Consider the following 19,343-nt stretch of genomic DNA (forward strand, 5'->3'; position numbering starts at 1 on the left):
TAAACTGGAATGCTGCACATTCCTCCACTGCTTTTGTAAAGAAAAAAAATCACTTTACTCTGAGCAAAAAGTTAAACTGGGAGGTACAAGTAGTACTGAGCTTTGGCAAGTGGCTACTCACTTTTCATACAGGAGTTTGTAAGGACTCTGTACTGGCTGACATCTGTCTGTTTCAGGAGACAACCGAGGAGTATACTGGAGTTAACTGAAGTATGATACAGTAAGTTTTAATACTTTGCAATTGTGAGGGCAGGCCACCTCCTAAAACTTATTTGCTTTACTAAACTGCTCTACTGCTTCAGATTCCTCCATATACCCACTTACCCCAGTCTGCTCCCCTCCAGATGTTTTGGACTACAATTCCCATCATCCCTTACCACTTGGAGATTATGGGAGCTGTGCCCTCATGATCATGGGATGTAAATGATAGAATACCCTGAACACCTTGTCAAATCAGATAACAGACATTACAAAAGAGCAAAAAGCCTCTTTATCAGGGATTAGGAACCCAAGTATTCTTTGTCCCAGGAGAACCATCTCAAAATGCTATTTATCCCAGAGTTATTCTCAAATTATTTTTTCAGAATAAAAATATACGGGTTTTTTTTTAAAAAATAATATTTATTAAAGATTTTCAAATATAACAGAAAAAGAAAAGCATCCAAATTTAAAACCTTATTTTCATTGGCATCTTTCCAGGACTTCCCCTCCCCTCCCCCTCTTGTATTCCAATTCTTTCAAATAGATTCAACAAATTCTTACCCCAAATTTTAAAATTATTATCATTGGCCCAATTTAAAAAAAATATTTTCCCATCCCCTAAAATCGACCTGTTCCCTTCCACGAGTTCCCGTCTTTAATATGCAATACAGATTAAGATAAGCAGAAAGATAAAAAAAAAGAATAAAATGTAATTTAACACCCTTTGGATTCCAAATTTCCCTCCCCCCTTTCCCGGTTGCGTTCCCAATGTCCATCAATGTCTACTGTCATCCTGGAGCTCCCACATCTAAACCACAGTCCTTCACCAGTCCGCTTTGCCGTCTTTTTATTAGTCTTTGCCATCTTTTGGTCATCTTTGGTTTCACATGTCCAATCTTGGAAGGAGTCTATCTTCCAACTTTGTCCAGTTCTTGTTATTCTTATTGTTCTTGTTGTTCTCTCTCCTCCTCTTTTTTTTTTTCCCCCTGCTCTCCTGCACAAATGTTCTAATTCCAAAAAGCTTCTAATTCCTCTGCAGAGGCTTTGTTATTCAGGAACAAAACATTACGTCAAGTCCCTTCCATTCTTCAATAGATAAATCTATTGTCTCCTTTAGTGTGTAGACCTCTGTAGACAAAATAGTGTTCCATTTCTGCAGTTTCCCAGGCGATAAAAAGTCCTATTCAAATTCGATACCAACAATACTTGTAGTGTCCCACAGCTCCTCTAGAGGGATTATAGTAACTCAGTTTCCTTCCCGATCACACCCAACAGTCAAAGTAACTTATTATTCCTTGTTTTAAACAATTTATATCCAATTTGTAACAAATGTGACCAGCAAAGTCCTCGTAACAAAGTTCTCTTTTTGTTCTTCCGCTTTGACAGCTCCTTTGACAGCTGTCAAAACCTCTATTTCTCCTCTCCCGGCGCTCTTTCAGATCGCTCCCAGGGTTTCCGGGGGGGGGGGGTTGCATTTTATTTATTTTTTTATAATAATTTTTATTAATTTTCCAATTTTTAACACAAAACAACAACAACACACAAACATCAACAAATACAAACACATACAAAGATATCATTTCTTAACCTCATTTTCATAAGCCTCTTTTCTCGGACTTCCCCATACCTCACCCTTTTTGCATCCTTATTTTACAGTTTTTCAACAACTCTTTTTGCCAATTAAGTTTAAGCTCATTATCATTCTCAATTTTACCTTAAATCATCAAACAGTTTTTGCTGCAATTCTGCATCTCCCTTCCCCTTGACATTTTATCACTCCTCTATTTTACAACAGTTCTTAAGATATACTTTAAACTTCTTCCAATCTTCCTCCACTGTCTCTTTCTCTTGGTCGCGGATTCTGCCGGTCATTTCTGCCAGTCCCATAAAGTCAATCACTTTCGCCTGCCATTCTTCCAGTGTGGGTAGTTCTTGTGTCTTCCAATACTTTGCTAAAAGGATCCTTGCTGCTGTAGTGGCGTACATAAAAAAAGTCTTATCCCTCCTTAACACCAATTGGCCGAGCATGCCCAGGAGAAATGCCTCCGGTTTCTTGTGAAAAGTACACTTAAGTACCTTCTTAATTTCATTATAAATCATTTCCCAGAAGGCCTTAATCCTTGGGCAGGTCCACCAAAGGTGAAAGAAGGTACCTTCAGCTTCATTACATTTCCAACATTTATTATTGGGCAAATGGTAAATCTTCACAAGCTTGACTGGGGTCATGTACCACCTATAAATCATTTTCATAATATTTTCTTTTAAGGCATTACATGCCGTGAATTTAATACCGGTGGTCCATAACTGTTCCCAGTCAGCAAACATAATGTCATGACCTATGTCCTGTGCCCATTTGATCATAGCTGGCTTAACAGTTTCATCTACTGTATTCCACTTCAGCAACAGGTTATACATTCTTGATAAATTCTTAGTATTGGGTTCTAACAATTCTGTTTCTAGTTTTGATTTCTCCACCTGGAATCCAATTTTCCTGTCTTGTTTAAAAGTCTCCATTATTTGATAATAATGGAGCCAATCTCGTACTTTAGGGGTTGCATTTTAATTCACATTCCACTTTTCTCCTCCAGCCCAGTCTTATAATTTTCCATCGCGAAGTTAATAACTTTATCAAAAAAAGGTTACACTCGATCTTAGTTGTCAAATCCTTTGCTTTAGCTCCTCTACAACAGGGGGGAGGCTGACTTCCTTTTTGCACCTCCCCCGCTCGCTCTGAATTTAAATAGAATTTCCCCCCTTTTTTAATCCAAGTTCCAATTACTCACGGGTTATTCTTTTAAAGACCAAATTTTCAACAGAAGAAGTCAGCGCTCTCCGTCGAATGGCATGCGGCTTCGCTCGGCAGGGGAAGCGGAGGACTCACAGCACCACCCCCCCGTCACCCGCTCCGCAGCCTTTAAAAAGGCTCCTTCGCGGGTTGGGGGGCGCAAACGGTGCCCGCCGAGTCACCATGCCCATGGGTTTCAGCGCCCATGGTTTTTAAGGGTCCCCGCGTCACCGGCGCGGTAGAACCCAGCCCCTGCTGAGCAGGCTCCCTCTGGAGCTCGGAGGGAGTCCGCCATTCGGCGATGGCGCCAACCCGGAAGTCCCAAAAATATACGGGTTTTTAAGCATGTGTCCTCAGGAAAGAGGGGGCATCTGTTCTCTGCAATAACCTTTTACCCATATTTCACAGATGGCCTCCTTTTCACTGTCCCTTGGCTATGATTCCATAACTTGTACCTGGTTCCATTCATTTACATGTAAATTACAGGGGAAATGATAGATTAGAAACCTTAAATTATTTACTCCTGTCCTTTGCTCCCACCAAACTCACAGCTGAAGATGAGCCAATGCATACATATCTCCCCTTGTTTTCTGTGAGCACAGTCTGATCACCTCGTTTTGCATCCTGAGAGCTGTTCTGCCATATTCCATAAACAAAAGCTTTCTTTCAACACAAATAAACTAAGCCACAAGGGGCCTTCCTCAGGAGTTGCAGGTCTCATATTCAGGCAGCATATTTGCAGGTTCACTAGTTTCTGAAACCAAGACTACTGATGTGCCCCACCTTGGCTGAGTTACAGGCATGTAAGAAAATGCAAAGCAGAATATCATGGAGCAGAATACAGGCATACTTCATTTTATTGTGCTTCGCAGATGTTGAGCTTTTTACAAACTGAAGAATTGCAGGAGTTGCTGTTGCTGGGCTGGAGACAAGGCTGCAGGAGTCTGCCCCCGCCATGCAGCGGCTCCTGCTGCTCCTTACAGGACACGGGTGCAGCTGTAGGTAGCCTGGCTGCTTAACAGACCACGGCATAGCGTAAATGTAACTTATACAGTGGTACCTCTGGTTACGTACTTAATTCGTTCCGGAGGTCCGTTCTTAACCTGAAACTATTCTTAACCTGAAGCACCACTTTAGCTAATGGGGCCCCCTGCTGCTGCCGCGCTGCCGGAGAACGATTTCTGTTCTCATCCTGAAGCAAAGTTCTTAGCCCGAGGTAATATTTCTGGGTTAGCGGAGTCTGTAACCTGAAGCATATGTAACCTGAAGTGTATGTAACCCGAGGTACCACTGTATATGCATTGGGAAACAAAACAAAAAAAGTGTGACTCACTTTATTGTGATATTCACTTTATTGCGGTGGTCTGGAACGGAACCCACAATAACTCCAAGGTATGGTCATACACGCTTCTCACTTTTCTCAGCTTTACATAATTATTGTGGATTTAACAAGGTATTAGTTAGAATATTGGCTAGGGAAGTGGGACAAATAGGTACAAATCCATGGTTGGTCATGAACCATGGCTCTGGTTATATCACTTTCTCTCAGCCCAACACACTAAAGGAACAAAATGAATCCCATGTGCCCTTCTTCAAAGAACCGGGCACAAACCATGACTCAGCATGACTGCAAAGTAAATCACAGCTTTTTAGCAATGGAGCTTGTTCTCTTGAAGTAACAAGCAAGCCGTGGTAGGAGTCTGCATTACCCACAGGGGACAGCTTGCAGTCTGATGCCTTTTAATGTTGTTTTATACATTTTGTGTGTGTCATGGTTATATTATTTTGTACCTCTATCCGATAACTTGTAAAAGCCTCTGGCTTTAACAAGTAAACAATTCAATTGTAAATTTATTCCCATAAACATCACACCATTACCTTGAGGCATATTCACAACAAGGCAAGGTTTAACTGATCTGAACTCTGATTAACCAGTGCAGCTGATAAGCATTTGGAATGCAGGGTCTACAGTCCTAAACACGGTTAACTAGAGAATAAATCCCACTGAAATATACTAGAACTTCTGAATAAACCTGCTTAGAATTGTACTTTTAAGGGTCCTGATGCCTTGCAGACTGCTTAGATGCACTGATTCCTTCCAGATTTTTATTCATTCATTCAATGCTATTTCTAGGCCAACAAGTGCTCTCAGGGCAGGAACACAATAATAAGCCAAGTCAGTACAGTAAAACCATAAGTAAAGGTAAAGGGACCCCTGACCATTAGGTCCAGTCGTGGCCGACTCTGGGGTTGCGGCGCTCATCTTGCTTTATTGGCCGAGGGAGCCGGTGTACAGCTTCCGGGTCATGTGGCCAGCATGACTAAGCCGCTTCTGGCGAACCAGAGCAGCACACAGAAACGCCATTTACCTTTTTGCCGGAGTGGTACCTATTTATCTACTTGGACTTTGATGTGCTTTTGAACTGCTAGGTTGGCAGGAGCAGGGACCAAGCAATGGGAGCTCACCCCGTCGCGGGGATCTAACCGCCGACCTTCTGATCGGCAAGTCCTAGGCTCTGTAGTTTAACCCACAGCACCACCTGCGTCCCCACAGTAAAACCATAACCTTATATAAATTAAAATATCAAAAAATATCCTTAAAATATGCAACTAGTAGCTGGTGACAAACAGCTGCAGACCAAGTGGCTCATTACAGACCACCCCTTTACTCCCCCTGCAAAGACATGTGTGAAGAAGTGTGTCTTCACCAACCAATGAAAAATCAGAAATGTCAGTGCTAGGCACAACTTCAAGGGAGGGATACTGCTGGAGAGAGGGCCCTTTCACGTGTTCTCAGGGACAGCTCAGACAGTAGTAGAGCATGAGACTCTTAATCTCAGGGTCATGGGTTCAAGTTCCATACTGGAAGGGATTCCAAGGGTCATCTAGTCCAACCCCCTGCAATGCAAGAATCTCAAGTAGATCATACATGACAGATGGCCATCTAATCTCTTTAAAACCTCCAAGGGAGTCCACCTCCCAAGGGAGTCTGTTCTTTCTTACCATCAAAAACTTCTTCCTGATGTTTAATCAGAACCTCCATTTTTGTAACTTGAAGCCATTGGTTTTGGTCCTACCCTCCAGAACAGGAGAAAACAAGCTTGCTCCATCTTCCATGTGACAGCCTTTAGACATTTGAAGATAGCAATAATAATACTATTTATACCCCACCCATCTAGCTGGGTTGCCCCATATTTCCTCTCAGTCTCCTACTATTGAGGTTAAACATACCAGCTCCCTTAACCGTTCCTCAGAACGTGCAAAACAGTACATGTTTGTACTACCCAGCAATTCACTTTTTGGGGTTGCACCTGTACTGATCCCTGGCCATTCTGGTCCATGCATGCATTCCCTAACTCAGATCTGGAACAAGTAGTCCTCCAGATGTTGTTGGACTCCAACTCCCATTATCCTTGACCATTGGCTAGACTACTGGAGTTGGCAGCTCATAAACATCTGGAAGGCCACAGGTTTCCCACCCTTGCCCAAACTGATGGCAGGCATAATTGGTTCTGCCACATAATTAACTGTAATTTTGGGAGATGAGTGCATATGCAGAAATTCTTGCATGCAACAGCAGTTCCTCTTCTGTATTCAAATTCTCAGGAGCTTGGCCAATTAGACTATTCTGGGCTACTGAATTTGCAGGTCGCTTTTTCAAGCAAAGACAATAAAAATGAAGCAAAACAGAGATTGCTTGTTGTCAAATACAAATAAAGGGTGAGGGGGGAATCTTCAAAGGGCACCTTTTTCTTAACAGCTGAACAATTTTGCACAACAAAATTAATAATTCAGCTACTGGAAACATCACATGTGCATAGCACTGCAAGCAGACCACTGGCATTTTCATTTCAAATTTGTACAGTCTTTGGTCAATGCACATCATCTGCATTTCTAACACCTGCTTCAGTCAGCTATGAAGTGCAGTACTATCTATAAATCTTCTTTCATCTTTATGCTGTCCAGCCAATAATAAAAAAATAACTGCACAATGGCTGCTAATTATTTAGCTTTAGAAGGATATGAAACTATTCACATTGCTTTTGATGTATTTAAAATTCCATTTACTAAAAAAATGTTTTAAAGAGTAACATTATTGCTATCCTATTTGCACATAATGTGCATTTTGTCTTTTAAAAAACTGGCATTACATTTACTCCCACCAGCAAAAAATAAAAATAAAGTAAAATAAAATTTAAAAATGGAAGTAAACTACAGTACAATTAAGCAACAATGCACAACAGGGTGTACCTTAATAGGCCATTAACCACATGCCTCAGGTGTATTGATAGGCAGGAGGCCAAAACAAGGAGGACTTCAAATAATCCATAAGTGCACCAATGGCTCATTAGTGCATACCACAGAATTATTTGTTGCTATAGTAATATGCACAACATCAACATAAAAAGAGAGATTTATGGTTGGGTGATGTCACAAGCAATCTTTCATTGAACAGGTTTGTCCATGTGTAGGCTTAAAAGTTGCCAGAAGCCTGTAGTAGAAAGAAAACTAGCAAACCAGAAATAAAGACTATAATGCTTGAGGAATATTTTCTCCTTTTCCCCCAGCAAATCCTGTGGGAGTACTCCGGACTAAGCAATTTAAGTGTTCTAGCATACGGATGAGAAATTGGTTTTACTAATAAAGGCAACCCGATTTTCTTCTTTACATTCCCAGCTCCTGAACCAGCAGGCAGTGTTAGATAGGGAATAGACGAGGGTGCTTTTGTACATGCCACTATCTTCCAACCTCAAGGCCTCATCTCACATACGTAGTTGTAAGAATTTCTCCTGCTGGGCTGTAGAAGGTTAATAGACACAATAAGACATGGAAAGGATTCTGAGAACCCTCAAAAGACAGCACACTTCTGGAAACCTTCCTGTATGCATTTTGTCATCCGTCTTCCTGAAATTTATCTCAAAGAACTGCAGCCATAAGAGATGCATGGTAGGTTACTGCTTTTTCTTTTTACCACCTATATATATGGAACACCAATTCAAGTTTTTGCTGATCACCTATAAAACCTTATATGACCTCAACCAATATGATCTCCAATTGTTCATAAATTTATGGGAGAGAACCTGTAGCAGATTTCATTCACTCATGAGACGAGATCTGTCCAGGTGCAAAGCAACTGCCTGCCACTGGTGGTTCTCAGGCCAGCCCTACCATTAGGCAATTGCCTTAGGCAAGACAGGCTGTGGAGCAGTATAGGCAACCCTCTGGCTGTTCCCTTCAGTGGGATAAAATAATAGGATGTGCTACATGGCCTGTCATGCATCTGCTACACAACCCTGCCTACCCTCAGATGTGGTGGAGGATGGCTTTCCCATCACCAGTGTTGAAGGAAGTTTCAATTGCCAGTCCAGTCAGCTTCTGTACATGGAAATGAGGTGTCGTGCTATCTTTGCTTCAGGCAGTCCAAGTGTCTTGAGCAGGCCCTGGTAGCTTTGCAGTTAAAATATCTAAACCATTCTAGGATCTGTGACACCAAGACATATCAAATCAAAAGATCTCCAAAACCAGTTTCAGATTAATGAAAGTTTGAAATAATTTCCACAAGTTAGTCATCAAACAATTCACTGCCATAGCAAAGCTTCACCATTTCCCAGTCTACTCAAAAGAAAAGAAGCTGGGTTGTATCCAATTATGTTCTATTCAGAGTAGATTTATTGAAATTAATGGACCTAAGTTTGTACATGGTCCTCTCAAATAAACAGCAAGGAGTGAGGAATCTGAGCTAAAAGAATCTAAAGCTGAAAAGAGGATCAATTCTCCACAAGTCCTAACAGAGAAAAGGAAAACTGACTATTGAGAATATGGAATTACACTATGAAGACATAGTTGCAACAGCTAGATGTTATACACATTATTATTCAACATCAGTAGTGAACACTTACTTTAGTTGCTTAAAATAAGCGCTCATAAGAAAGGCAAAGAGGTATGTTTGGCCAACATTCTTCAAACATTTTTCTTTCTTTTAAAAAATATTGCCTGATTTTACAAACTGGGAAAGAAGATATTATCAACAAGCCAGTCTCCTCCCTTGAAATTTTCTGCACAATGTTTTGGTTTTTTTAACACAATGTAGAACAATTAACAGAAAAAAGCATGAACAGCATTTGGTGCAATATAATGAAATAAAAATGCCAGTCAATTGGTTAGTTCCACACCAATGGAATTTCTTTAAATAGTAATGAAATCATTGCTTAAAAAAAAAATTAAAATCCATCATTATTAAAAAAAAATAAAGAAGTTGGCTCAGCCTATGAAAATTAGATTTGTAAGTTGTTGGTCATTCTCATAATTAAATCTCTGTCACAAATTTGCAAGAAAAATGGACACTGCACCTAATGCATTTACACAGGTCCTGTCAGGCTATATAAAGCATTATGCCTACTAAAATGGAGTAGATAAGAATTCCATACATTTTTATTAGAAGGGCATTTTGTGGAAGGATGGTGTGTGCATGTACATATCTAAATTTATGTACAGTCACACTGTTCTTATATTAGCACCAAGCTGCTAACCAGCACTTCAACACAACAGTCTTTAGAAACAATACATCCAGAATAACTGGGCAACAGTGCAATTAGTTAATATTTAAGCTTTTTATCCCTTTAATGCAGGAACCAGTTGCCTTTGGCAGGTGAACTCCAACAACACCAATTATTCCAGGTCTGCAACAGTATAATAAAATGTGTATTTTATTGTATAATTATTTTTATTATATTTGTTTCTATCCTGCCTTTTAGGACAAGCCTTCACAAGGCAGTTTACAATAAAAATGGGAAATACATCACATAATTGAACAAACAACATCTGGTAAAATGGCATCAGATAAAACAAAGCATCAGATAAAGTCATAAACAGGGGTCCAGCAATTTTTTAAAAAGAAAAATCCTTAGTGGCTTATTATTATTACTATGTTCTGCCTCAAGAGACAAGGCCAAGCAGAGATCTCAGGGGAGAAAATTCCACCACTGAAACGTCTCCATTGGTTGTTGGGCAGAGAGCAGGGCCCAGCAAGTTCATATGAGAGTAGGTACTCTTTTAAGAAACATACTCCCAAAACTGTTCTGGACTTCAAATATCACTAACACATTAGCATCTGAAAACATAGGAAACCTCTGCAATCAATGAAAATTTGTATAATAATATGATAAAGCCACCTACATACACACATGCATTCTGGACACTGGATTCTGCACTAGCCAAAGTTTCCTGTCTTCAAAGGCAGACCTCTGTAGAGAGCATTGCAGGAGTGTAGTCTAGATTTAATCAGCATTTTTTTTATAACTACATGCTATGCAACCTAATCCTATGTGTTTACTGAAAAGTAAGTCCCACTGTGTTCAATGGATTTATTCTCAAATAAATGTGCATGGAGCTACCATCTTAGAGCCACAGTTATTGCTGATAACCAACTGCTTTGAATTACTAAAATGCTATCATATTTTATTAAGTTGCTGTCATGGGGAAAACTCAAATCACTTATGTTCCACAATTATTCTAAACCCAACTTTTTAAATGAGGGGAGGAGATAATGATATTAAAACTCAGAGCAATTCTCTGTGGCATAATTCTAAAATATTCTCTTGGTCTGAAATTTATGTAAATTGAATTCATCTATCATTAGTTAATTACCAGGCTAGCTACAGGAAAAAAAGTTTTCTGTAACAATTAGTTCTTTAAAACACTATGTTTTAATTAGACCTATGATGTTATTGCATTAGTTATAAATATGCACATATTTCTGCCTGCAAAACTACAGCAATTCATTTTCTGAGATTGGTTTGAAGTTTAGTTCCAATTCTAAAAACCATACATCCAGTATATGCCTCTGTCATTGCCAGTAAATGCAGACTATCAAATGCTAATATATTTAAATAACTGGAGAATACATATTATTTCAGAAAGCTCTCATTCATATCTCCAGGACCTCCAAGAAAAGCACAGCACTTTGTCTGAAAAACTAGATCTCCCCAACCATATACAGAACCATTCTCTTCTCTTTTCAGGTCACCTGACTGCATATCTGAAAAGCACTTACAGGAATGTCTTTACTGGTCATAGAATTATCACACTATAGGTCATCGAACCCAACTCAGTGAACCAGTTTTCAGTATCCAACACTCTTTGGGAGATTAGGCCTAGACATACAAACTAGCATCATCTTGAAGGCCTCTTGCAAATGTCAGGGTTTGCAGTGTGCTTTACTTTATATGAGGTAACTATGGAGCTGAACGGGCAGATATACTGGAGGTTATGGCACAGGGACAGCCACGCCATATTGTACCACATACTAGTCTTATTACATAAAATTTAACTGGAGGCTTAGGAACCAAACGAAGTATATAGAGTACACTGACCATATTACGCCTCTCCACATTTTTTCTTGAGATCATGCAGCGTGGCAGGACCACAGTAGTTCTACAGCTAGCTGCAAGAGGCAGCTTTGTAGCTAATTGACACAGGCCTAACACCACTGCTCTGCAATGTATTCTAGTGCTTAAAAAATAGTAAAAGTTGGAAAAATACCAGGCTTCAAGTATTATGAACTATATACATGAAAATAACATCTGAGTATGGAAGTCTCTCTCTAAATATCTAGGTTATCTCATATTATTTGCAGCATTTTTGTATATGCATGTTTAACTTATTGATAAGTGTTCATAAGGCACAAAGTAAAATTGTATGTCCCCTTATTTTAAGTATTTACTATAATGCAACTTTTTATCAAAGTAATTGTCAGCACCATACTTGAGATGAGCAACGTGTATTATAAAGATACAAAATTATACAAAATGTCTCTTAAGGGGCCAAACTGTTTGATTTGCTGAATACATAAAACAGAGAAAAGAACTGAGCTGCCCTTTCTGCATGTTTTTATAGTGTGTTCTCAGGAAGTGCAGCCCTAACATGTAAATACAGAAATGATACTTTGAGCAGCATTGACTGTATGCTTATTTATACTTCTTCCAATAGCCTCCCTGGGGTCATGGAGCAGAGAAAAATGGTGACACGTCACTGAGTGAATTAGCATTGTCTCTCTCATCATCTGGGCCATGTTTTCCTTTCAAAATCCATGGCCCCTTGATAGAAAATAATGATTGTGTGATAAGCCTCATTAGAAAATCAATATATTGACACTAGCCTCCAAAACATCTGAATAATAATAGATTGTCACCTCATTAAGGAGACTATTAACATGTACTTAAGCATCATTAAATTATATTGATCAGAGATTATTCATGCACTAATTTTCCAAACAGCAGGAGACACAAAAAAGAAATACAAGCTTGGGTATATTTAATGAGCACCAGGACAGATAATAACGGTCTCCAATTCTCCTCCCAAGCAATACAAATATTAAACAATGGTACATTAAAGAGGCATATAAAAAAACAGTATGACTCACCAAAAAACTTCCAAATGCTGAATTAAATATAGCGGCTGCCTAAATAAAGAAAAAAGAAAAACCATTAAGTCTTTCTGCTTTACACAAAACACTCCTTTAATTTCATTCAAATCTTCTTATAACAATGGCAAGTAGCTATAACATTATGTGATTCAGAAAACAAATATGTAAACATGGAGGCTGCACAGAAAGCAAATGGACCAATGCCAGTGAATATGATACAAATGATAAACTACTGTTAAAGACCTGTCCAGGGTGAATATTTTTTTTTTACATGGCTGACACAAATAGTACAAACAGACCAACAGTATAATCCTAACATAAACTTACTAGAGAAGAAGTCTTACTGAGCTCAGTGCTTAGAAATATACTGTTACTATTGGGGGAAAATAAAAATCCAATACTGGGAAAATTCTGAAAAATAATTGAATATAATAGTGTTACTCATCCAAATTGCCAGAACTTCTCAACTGTAGCAAGCCATATTTTACTTTAATATTAGGCATCTACATTATGAACTTTTAACTGAATACATTTTGAAATAGGTAAACCATAAGAACACAAGACTTTTAATCCTGAAGGCCAGAGATACCGATAGAATGTAAGGAACTCAACAAGTAAGAAAAATAAATGACTTTGAATTGATTTTAAATAAAGTGTTGTGCTTACCTAAATTTCCAAGAAACAATGATGGAAACAAGCATTAAGTATAAGCTATCAAACTCCACGAGACATAAAATATTTACAATCTTGTAAAGCTTTCCCCTTTGCTATCAGAGAAGAAGAAACCCTTGCATGACATCCACTTCGATGATGCAGAACCAGGATTAGAGGGAAGGGAAGGGAAGTGGGGGTGGGGAGAGCAGAACCTGCCATTTAAATGAAGAACAGAGGCAGAATCAAGTTAATCACCAAGGATGTCTTGCAGCCACAGAGCAAGGACGTTTGAAAGAGCTGGCAAGTTTGAACCAAATCCAAACACAGGCTAAGCTGAAGCAGAACCTGCCTTCTGCCTCTATAAAGAGATTGCAATGTGAATGAATGACTAATGAGATGCTTGGCTCCAGAGAGCTTAGCTTTCTTATTCGAGTTCATAATTAATTCAAAGCTTTGATAATTTCATTAGAGTCATCCTTTGCTGGCCTTATCAATAAAAGATAGCACTGGACCGCAGTCTCTCTCAGTGGCCCAAACACACAAGGAAACACAGGTTTAGAAACCTTTGCCTAGCTGCTTGCTCACCAGCTAGCGAGCAAGCAAGCAAGCAAGGACAATGGCATATGGCATTCTTCATTGCACAGGGAGCTTCTGAATAGACAGAGCTGAATAAAACATCACAGTTGACAGTTGTAGAACCACAGCAACCTATTTTAACACCTCTACCTCATCTGCATTCTGCTTCTGAACATAAGGAGTAGGCACTAGTCCAGACAACTCTGCTAGCCAGCAATCACGGATAGAGAACAGGAACATGTATTCTCTGAAAAGGAGGAATTTAACTAATAGTCTACCAAGCTATAGTTTCAAACCTTGAGACAGGTGCGCCCTGTAAGCATATTCAATATTCACCCACAAAGCTGTAAAAGTACTTCAGACAAGAACTGCCCTCTCTACTATGAACCTATCTCCCTTGCAATCATCTTCTAAGGCTGTCTTCTAGGTGTCCTTGCCTTTACAGGTTTGCTGAGTTAGCGCTGTGGGCTAAACCACAGAGCCTTTGGGTAGGTAGCAAAATGTCTTGGGCTTGCACTGCCCCAAAGACATTCACGTGGCATGAGCAATATTCTATTTTAGGGTACTCAGTGAATGCAGCTTTATCCACTTGAGCATTTGATGGAATGCTTTGTCTGCTTTAGTGTAAATATCTTCACAGAAGCTTATGAAAAGCTTGGCCTATTGCTCAACATCCAAAAAACCAAAATGCTGCACCAACAAGCACAAAACAACCCTTCTGCAGTTCCACAAATCCAGCTCAGTGGTGTAACATTGGAAAGTGTTGATCACTTCTCCTACCTGGGCAGTTAAAATTGATGCCGAAATCCAGCATCGCCTGAGCTCTGCGAGTGGAGCTTTCTCCCAACTGAAGTGCAGAGTGTTTGAGGACTGGGACATTTGCAGGGTGTTTGAGGACCGGGACATTTGCTTGTTTACAAAGCTATTGTACTACCAACCTTACTGTATGCTTGTGAAACACAGACCACTTATAAATGCTATCTTCAACTCCTTGAAAGATTCCATCAACGGTGTCTCTGAAAATTTTTACACATCACTTGGGAAGACAGGCGAATTAATGCCAATGTACTGGAAGAAGCAAAGATCACCAGTGTTGAAGCAATGATTCTTCAACATCAACTTTTTTGGGCTGGTCATGTTGTTTGGATGCCTGATTATCATCTTCCAAAGCAACTACACTCATACCTCGGGTGAAAGACGCTTCAGGTTAAATCTTTTCAGGTTGTCTCCCGCGGTGACCCGGAAGTAATGGAACGGGTTACTTCCAGGTTGTGCCGCTCACGCAGACGCTCAGAATGACATCACGTGCATGCACAGATGCGGCGAATCATGACCCGCGCACGCACAGACACGGGTTGCGTTCGGCTCATGATGCGAACAGGGCTCCGGAATGGATCCCATTCGCATCGAGAGGTACCACTGTACTTTATTCCGAACTTAAAAATGGAAGGCGTAATGCTGGTGGTCAACAAAAGAGGTTTAAAGGTAAATCTTTAAAAATGTAGTATAAACACAGACAACTCTGAAACACTGGCCTGCGAATGCTCCAATTGGAGAACAGCCTTCACCAAAGGTTTCGTGGACTCTGAAGACGCTCAAACTCAGGACAAAAGGGAGAAACGTGCTAAGAGGAAGGCATGTTTGGCAAACCCTCACCGTGATCAACTCCCACCCGGAATCCTATGTTCCCACTGTGGAAGGATGTGTGGATTCAGAATTGACCTCCAGAGTCACTTACGGACTTACTGTTAAGACCGTGTTCATGGAAGACAATCTTACTCGGTTACAAATGATTGCCAAAGAAGGAGGAGGAGAGTATTGAGATTTTGAAATTAAGATTTTAAGCAGATTTTTTAAAATGTAATGTTTGTACATCTGGGTAAGGTAGGGCATAACTATTAAAGCAGTGGATCATGTGGAATCACAGATGGACACTCACCACTTCTGGCTCTGTATGGGCTAGAGACATACATAGCACTCCATGGCACCCAACATGCACAGCGCACCATTTCAGAATCTACTTAGCACAGGGAGGCCTAACAGTATGGTTCCAGAATAGCTTTAGCAGCAAGGGTGGGAAACCTGCAGCCCTCCAGATATTCCTAGACTACAACTCCCATGTTTCCTGACCTTTAGGTGGAGCTGATGGAAGCTAGACTCTAACACCACCTGGACGGCAGCAGGTTCCCCATCCTTGCTGTATAGTGGTTTTTAGGTGGGTGGGTGCGGGACAGAGAGAGAGTATCATCATGCAGCCCCATTGGAAGATCTGTAGGGCCTCATCACAATCCTGGATTTGCATGAAGGCAGGGCAGGGGAGCAAAAGTGAAGGCATGTTGCACAACAGCAGTTGCCTTGGCATGGGAACAAGAAGAGAAGGAGACGGGGGGGAAGTGGTGGCTTAAAACAGCTGCAAAAGTTTGAATGGCAGTAACTGAAAGGAAAATAAATGTGTGCTTTACTCTATTATTAGCTTATTGCTTCATTATTATTTGAATATTTTAAATAGTTGTTTTCAACCACTTTTACTGATAATTATGAGGTTTTATTTTTGTAAACTGCTTTGACTGTTTTTTTACAATCAAGCAGAATATAAATTTCAAACTGGGTTGTTTTAAAAGAAACTCCTCTTCAGTATTTCTCCATCCATGCTTTACTCAAAGTTCTGCTGTTGTTTAAAACTGCCATTTTCCCACAGTGAAATTTATATTCAAATGGAGAGAGGATAGAAACCTAAAACTTGTAAACACAGGACAGAAGGAATAGCAATCATATGTCCTTTGTCATAACCTAGAAACCTAGCCCATAGCACAGGAGTAAGGGGAGCTGTGGCCTTTCAGATGTTGCTGTACTACAATTCCCAACAACCCTGATCATTCACTATATTGAATATAAGAAGAGTCTGTTGGATCATGAATTTGTCCTCTGGCATCCTCTTGGACCTGCAGTATACACTCCAACTGAGTTCCTAATACAGTGGTACCTCAGGTTCAGGTTACAGACACTTCAGGTTACAGACTTCGCTAACCCAGAAACAGTACCTCAGGTTAAGAACTTTGCTTCAGGATGAGAACAGAAATCATGTGGCCGCGGCAGCAGCGGGAGGCTCCATTAGCTAAAGTGGTACCTCAGGTTAAGAACAGTTTCAGGCTAAGAACAGACCTCCAGAACGAATTAAGTTATTAACCAGAGGTACCACTGTATTGCACTTTTTAAACAACTCCAGAACATTTTGGAGTGATTTGACCCTCTTGATTTTGCCTTTCAACTTCCTTTTAACCAATTTCCTCATTTGGGGCAAGTTTGCTCATTTCAAATCAAATGTGACCATGTTGGACTTTCTTGGCAATTAACCTTTTACATATACAGTAGTACCTCAGGTTACAAACTTAATTCGTTCCGGAGGTCGGTTCTTAACCCGAAACCATTCTTAACCTGAGGCGTGCTTTCGCTAATGGGGCCTCCCACTGCCGCCGCTGCACGATTTCCATTCTTATCCTGGGGCAAAGTTTGCAATCCGAGGTACCACTTCCCGGTTAGCCGAGTTTGTAACCTGAAGTGTTTGTAACCCGAGGTACCACTGTATATTTAATTTAATAGCACTGTGGTCACTGCTCCAAACTGACTTAACATATCTCACACCATACCATGGGCGCCACTCAATATTAAACCGAGGGTCATTGCTGTCCTGGTTGGTTCCATGACCAACTGTTCTAGAGCACAATCATTTAGTGTATCTAGATTTTTTACTTCTTTGTTGTGTCTGGAATGCATATGCAAACAGTCTACGTAAAAGAAGCTGAAGTCACCCATTAATACATTTCCTCTTTTGGGTGCTTCTTTGATTTCATTCCTCACTGGCTGAGGCTGGTGGGAGTTGGAGTCAAGCCACAGCTGCCACACCCCTGCCACTACATGTCCAATTCCCTTACCCACATTAAGCTTTCCCCTTCCCTTTGTAAGTCTCAGAACATATATTCTAATTCCACAACCTGGTGCCCCTCATATGTTTTGAATTACAACTCCCATCAGCCCCAGCCAGGAGCACGTAAATACAGGATTCTGCACTGTCAGGCCATGGGTAAGTCTTACAGAGAGCTACAGAGGGCAAGAGGGTGTTAAACCCATGTCTGCTTTTTTTTTTTGCTTCACCTGGGTGTTCAGCATAACATCTAATTTGGCCCTAAATTGCAAACCGATACTAAACTAAATCAGTGAGAAGTTGTGCCTAAAAGAGCCACATGAAGCATCCGTTTTCTTTTGAAGTGCTCCTTTTGGAACCAAAGTTAATATTATCTCAGTTTAAGTCTTAACTGTGATTTCCAAGAATTAGATGCTCTCCTTTTTAGAAGCATGTTCACATACCTCTGAGGCTTAAAAAATAAAAAATAGGAATGCATTTTATCTCAGCTCCTGCTCATAACTATTCATTTGAAATCAGAATGGAAAATAATATATATTCAAGTTACTGGTTGTTGGTGCTAAATTGAATCAGGTGTCCTTTCCTCTTAAGAAAATTAAGTTGCTTTTGTGCACGAGTGTTTTAATGAGAACAGAGCCTGCCGACATTGATAAATGGGAATGACACCAGAGAGAGCATGTAAGCAGGACAATATGTGCATGTTACAGTCTTACAGCCTATTTTTCACTGACTATCCTGAATGACTTCACCGTTTCTTAAGGGACCTATTAATCTCAAATTTAGTTATTACACAACGTTTATTTGAACATATATTCTGGGGATGATGACAGTTAATAAAGGAAATTTTTTATGAGCAGTATTTTTACATATTGTTCCAGCCACAGCTCCCTTCTCATTCTTCTGTATTGATGGAACACTCTGGTTATGATGCAGCTTTATTTAAGAAGGGGGGGGGGGGAGTACATATATCCAGATGCTTTTTTAAGCACACGGGGACTCTTAAATAACTGTTAAAATGCATATAAAAATCCTATTGCAGAACAGCAAAATAAAAGTGTGGCGCTAACTGCTTGACAAAAGACAGGGAATGAATAAAATGGTCCCTTTAAGGCAAACAAAAAACTGCCCAGGTTGTGTCTTTTAGTACTTCACCACCACTTTAATACGCAGTGAGATCCAGATTCTGTCTTTTGATAAGCCTTTGTAGTTGAACTAAGTGGAAACTGAATGCATATCTGGAGTTGAATGTGCACTAGCTTACTACTTTTTCTGGAACATGGACCTTCCTGGCAACAAAAACAGGGTTGCATGGCATGCAAACCCTATCACACATCTCTAAAAACACTGAAGGTGAAAATTTAGATCCTCACATCCCTCCTTGTCTCTGTTACATGACCCATGGTAGATGACACGTCTGAAGGAGACAACTGAATGTCTTCATTCATTCATTTAAGTCATAAACTAAAAGCAAAAGTATTACTGATTTAATTGGCTGGAGCAGGATGCACTACACAGAGGGAACACAGACCTCTGGAATTTGCTATTAAATTCATCTTGAAAAACATTGTCATATGGGTAAAGGGGGAGGGGGAGGAAAGAAAGCAACAACACACCCCTGGGAAGTGAAGAAGGAAGATTAGCTCGACAACAGCTATTCCACAAAGGACAGGATCTCTCCCCGAAGTCCCTGGTTAGAAGATTATATAATATACTTCAACTCTGAGCCTTCCACTCAGCTCTCATGTTCTAAAGCTATTTCACCTGTTGTTGGTTTGCTGGTT

The 19,343-nt window shown here is 40.1% G+C and overlaps 1 protein-coding gene across 8 annotated transcripts in view; it reads right to left on the reverse strand.

Annotated features, from left to right (window-relative positions):
- Nucleotides 1-19,343, reverse strand: part of SLC10A7 (solute carrier family 10 member 7) — a 130,726-nt gene that overhangs the window by 84,240 nt on the left and 27,143 nt on the right. For all 8 annotated transcript variants that reach the window (XM_079990622.1, XM_079990621.1, XM_079990624.1 and 5 more), the window contains exon 5: nt 12,408-12,446. In XM_079990622.1, coding sequence (XP_079846748.1) covers nt 12,408-12,446 — 39 coding nt within the window. The remainder of the gene's footprint in view (nt 1-12,407; nt 12,447-19,343) is intronic.

The sequence above is a fragment of the Podarcis cretensis genome (genome assembly GCF_951804945.1).
Source record: "Podarcis cretensis genome assembly, chromosome: 9".
In the NCBI taxonomy this organism is placed as follows: domain Eukaryota; kingdom Metazoa; phylum Chordata; class Lepidosauria; order Squamata; family Lacertidae; genus Podarcis; species Podarcis cretensis.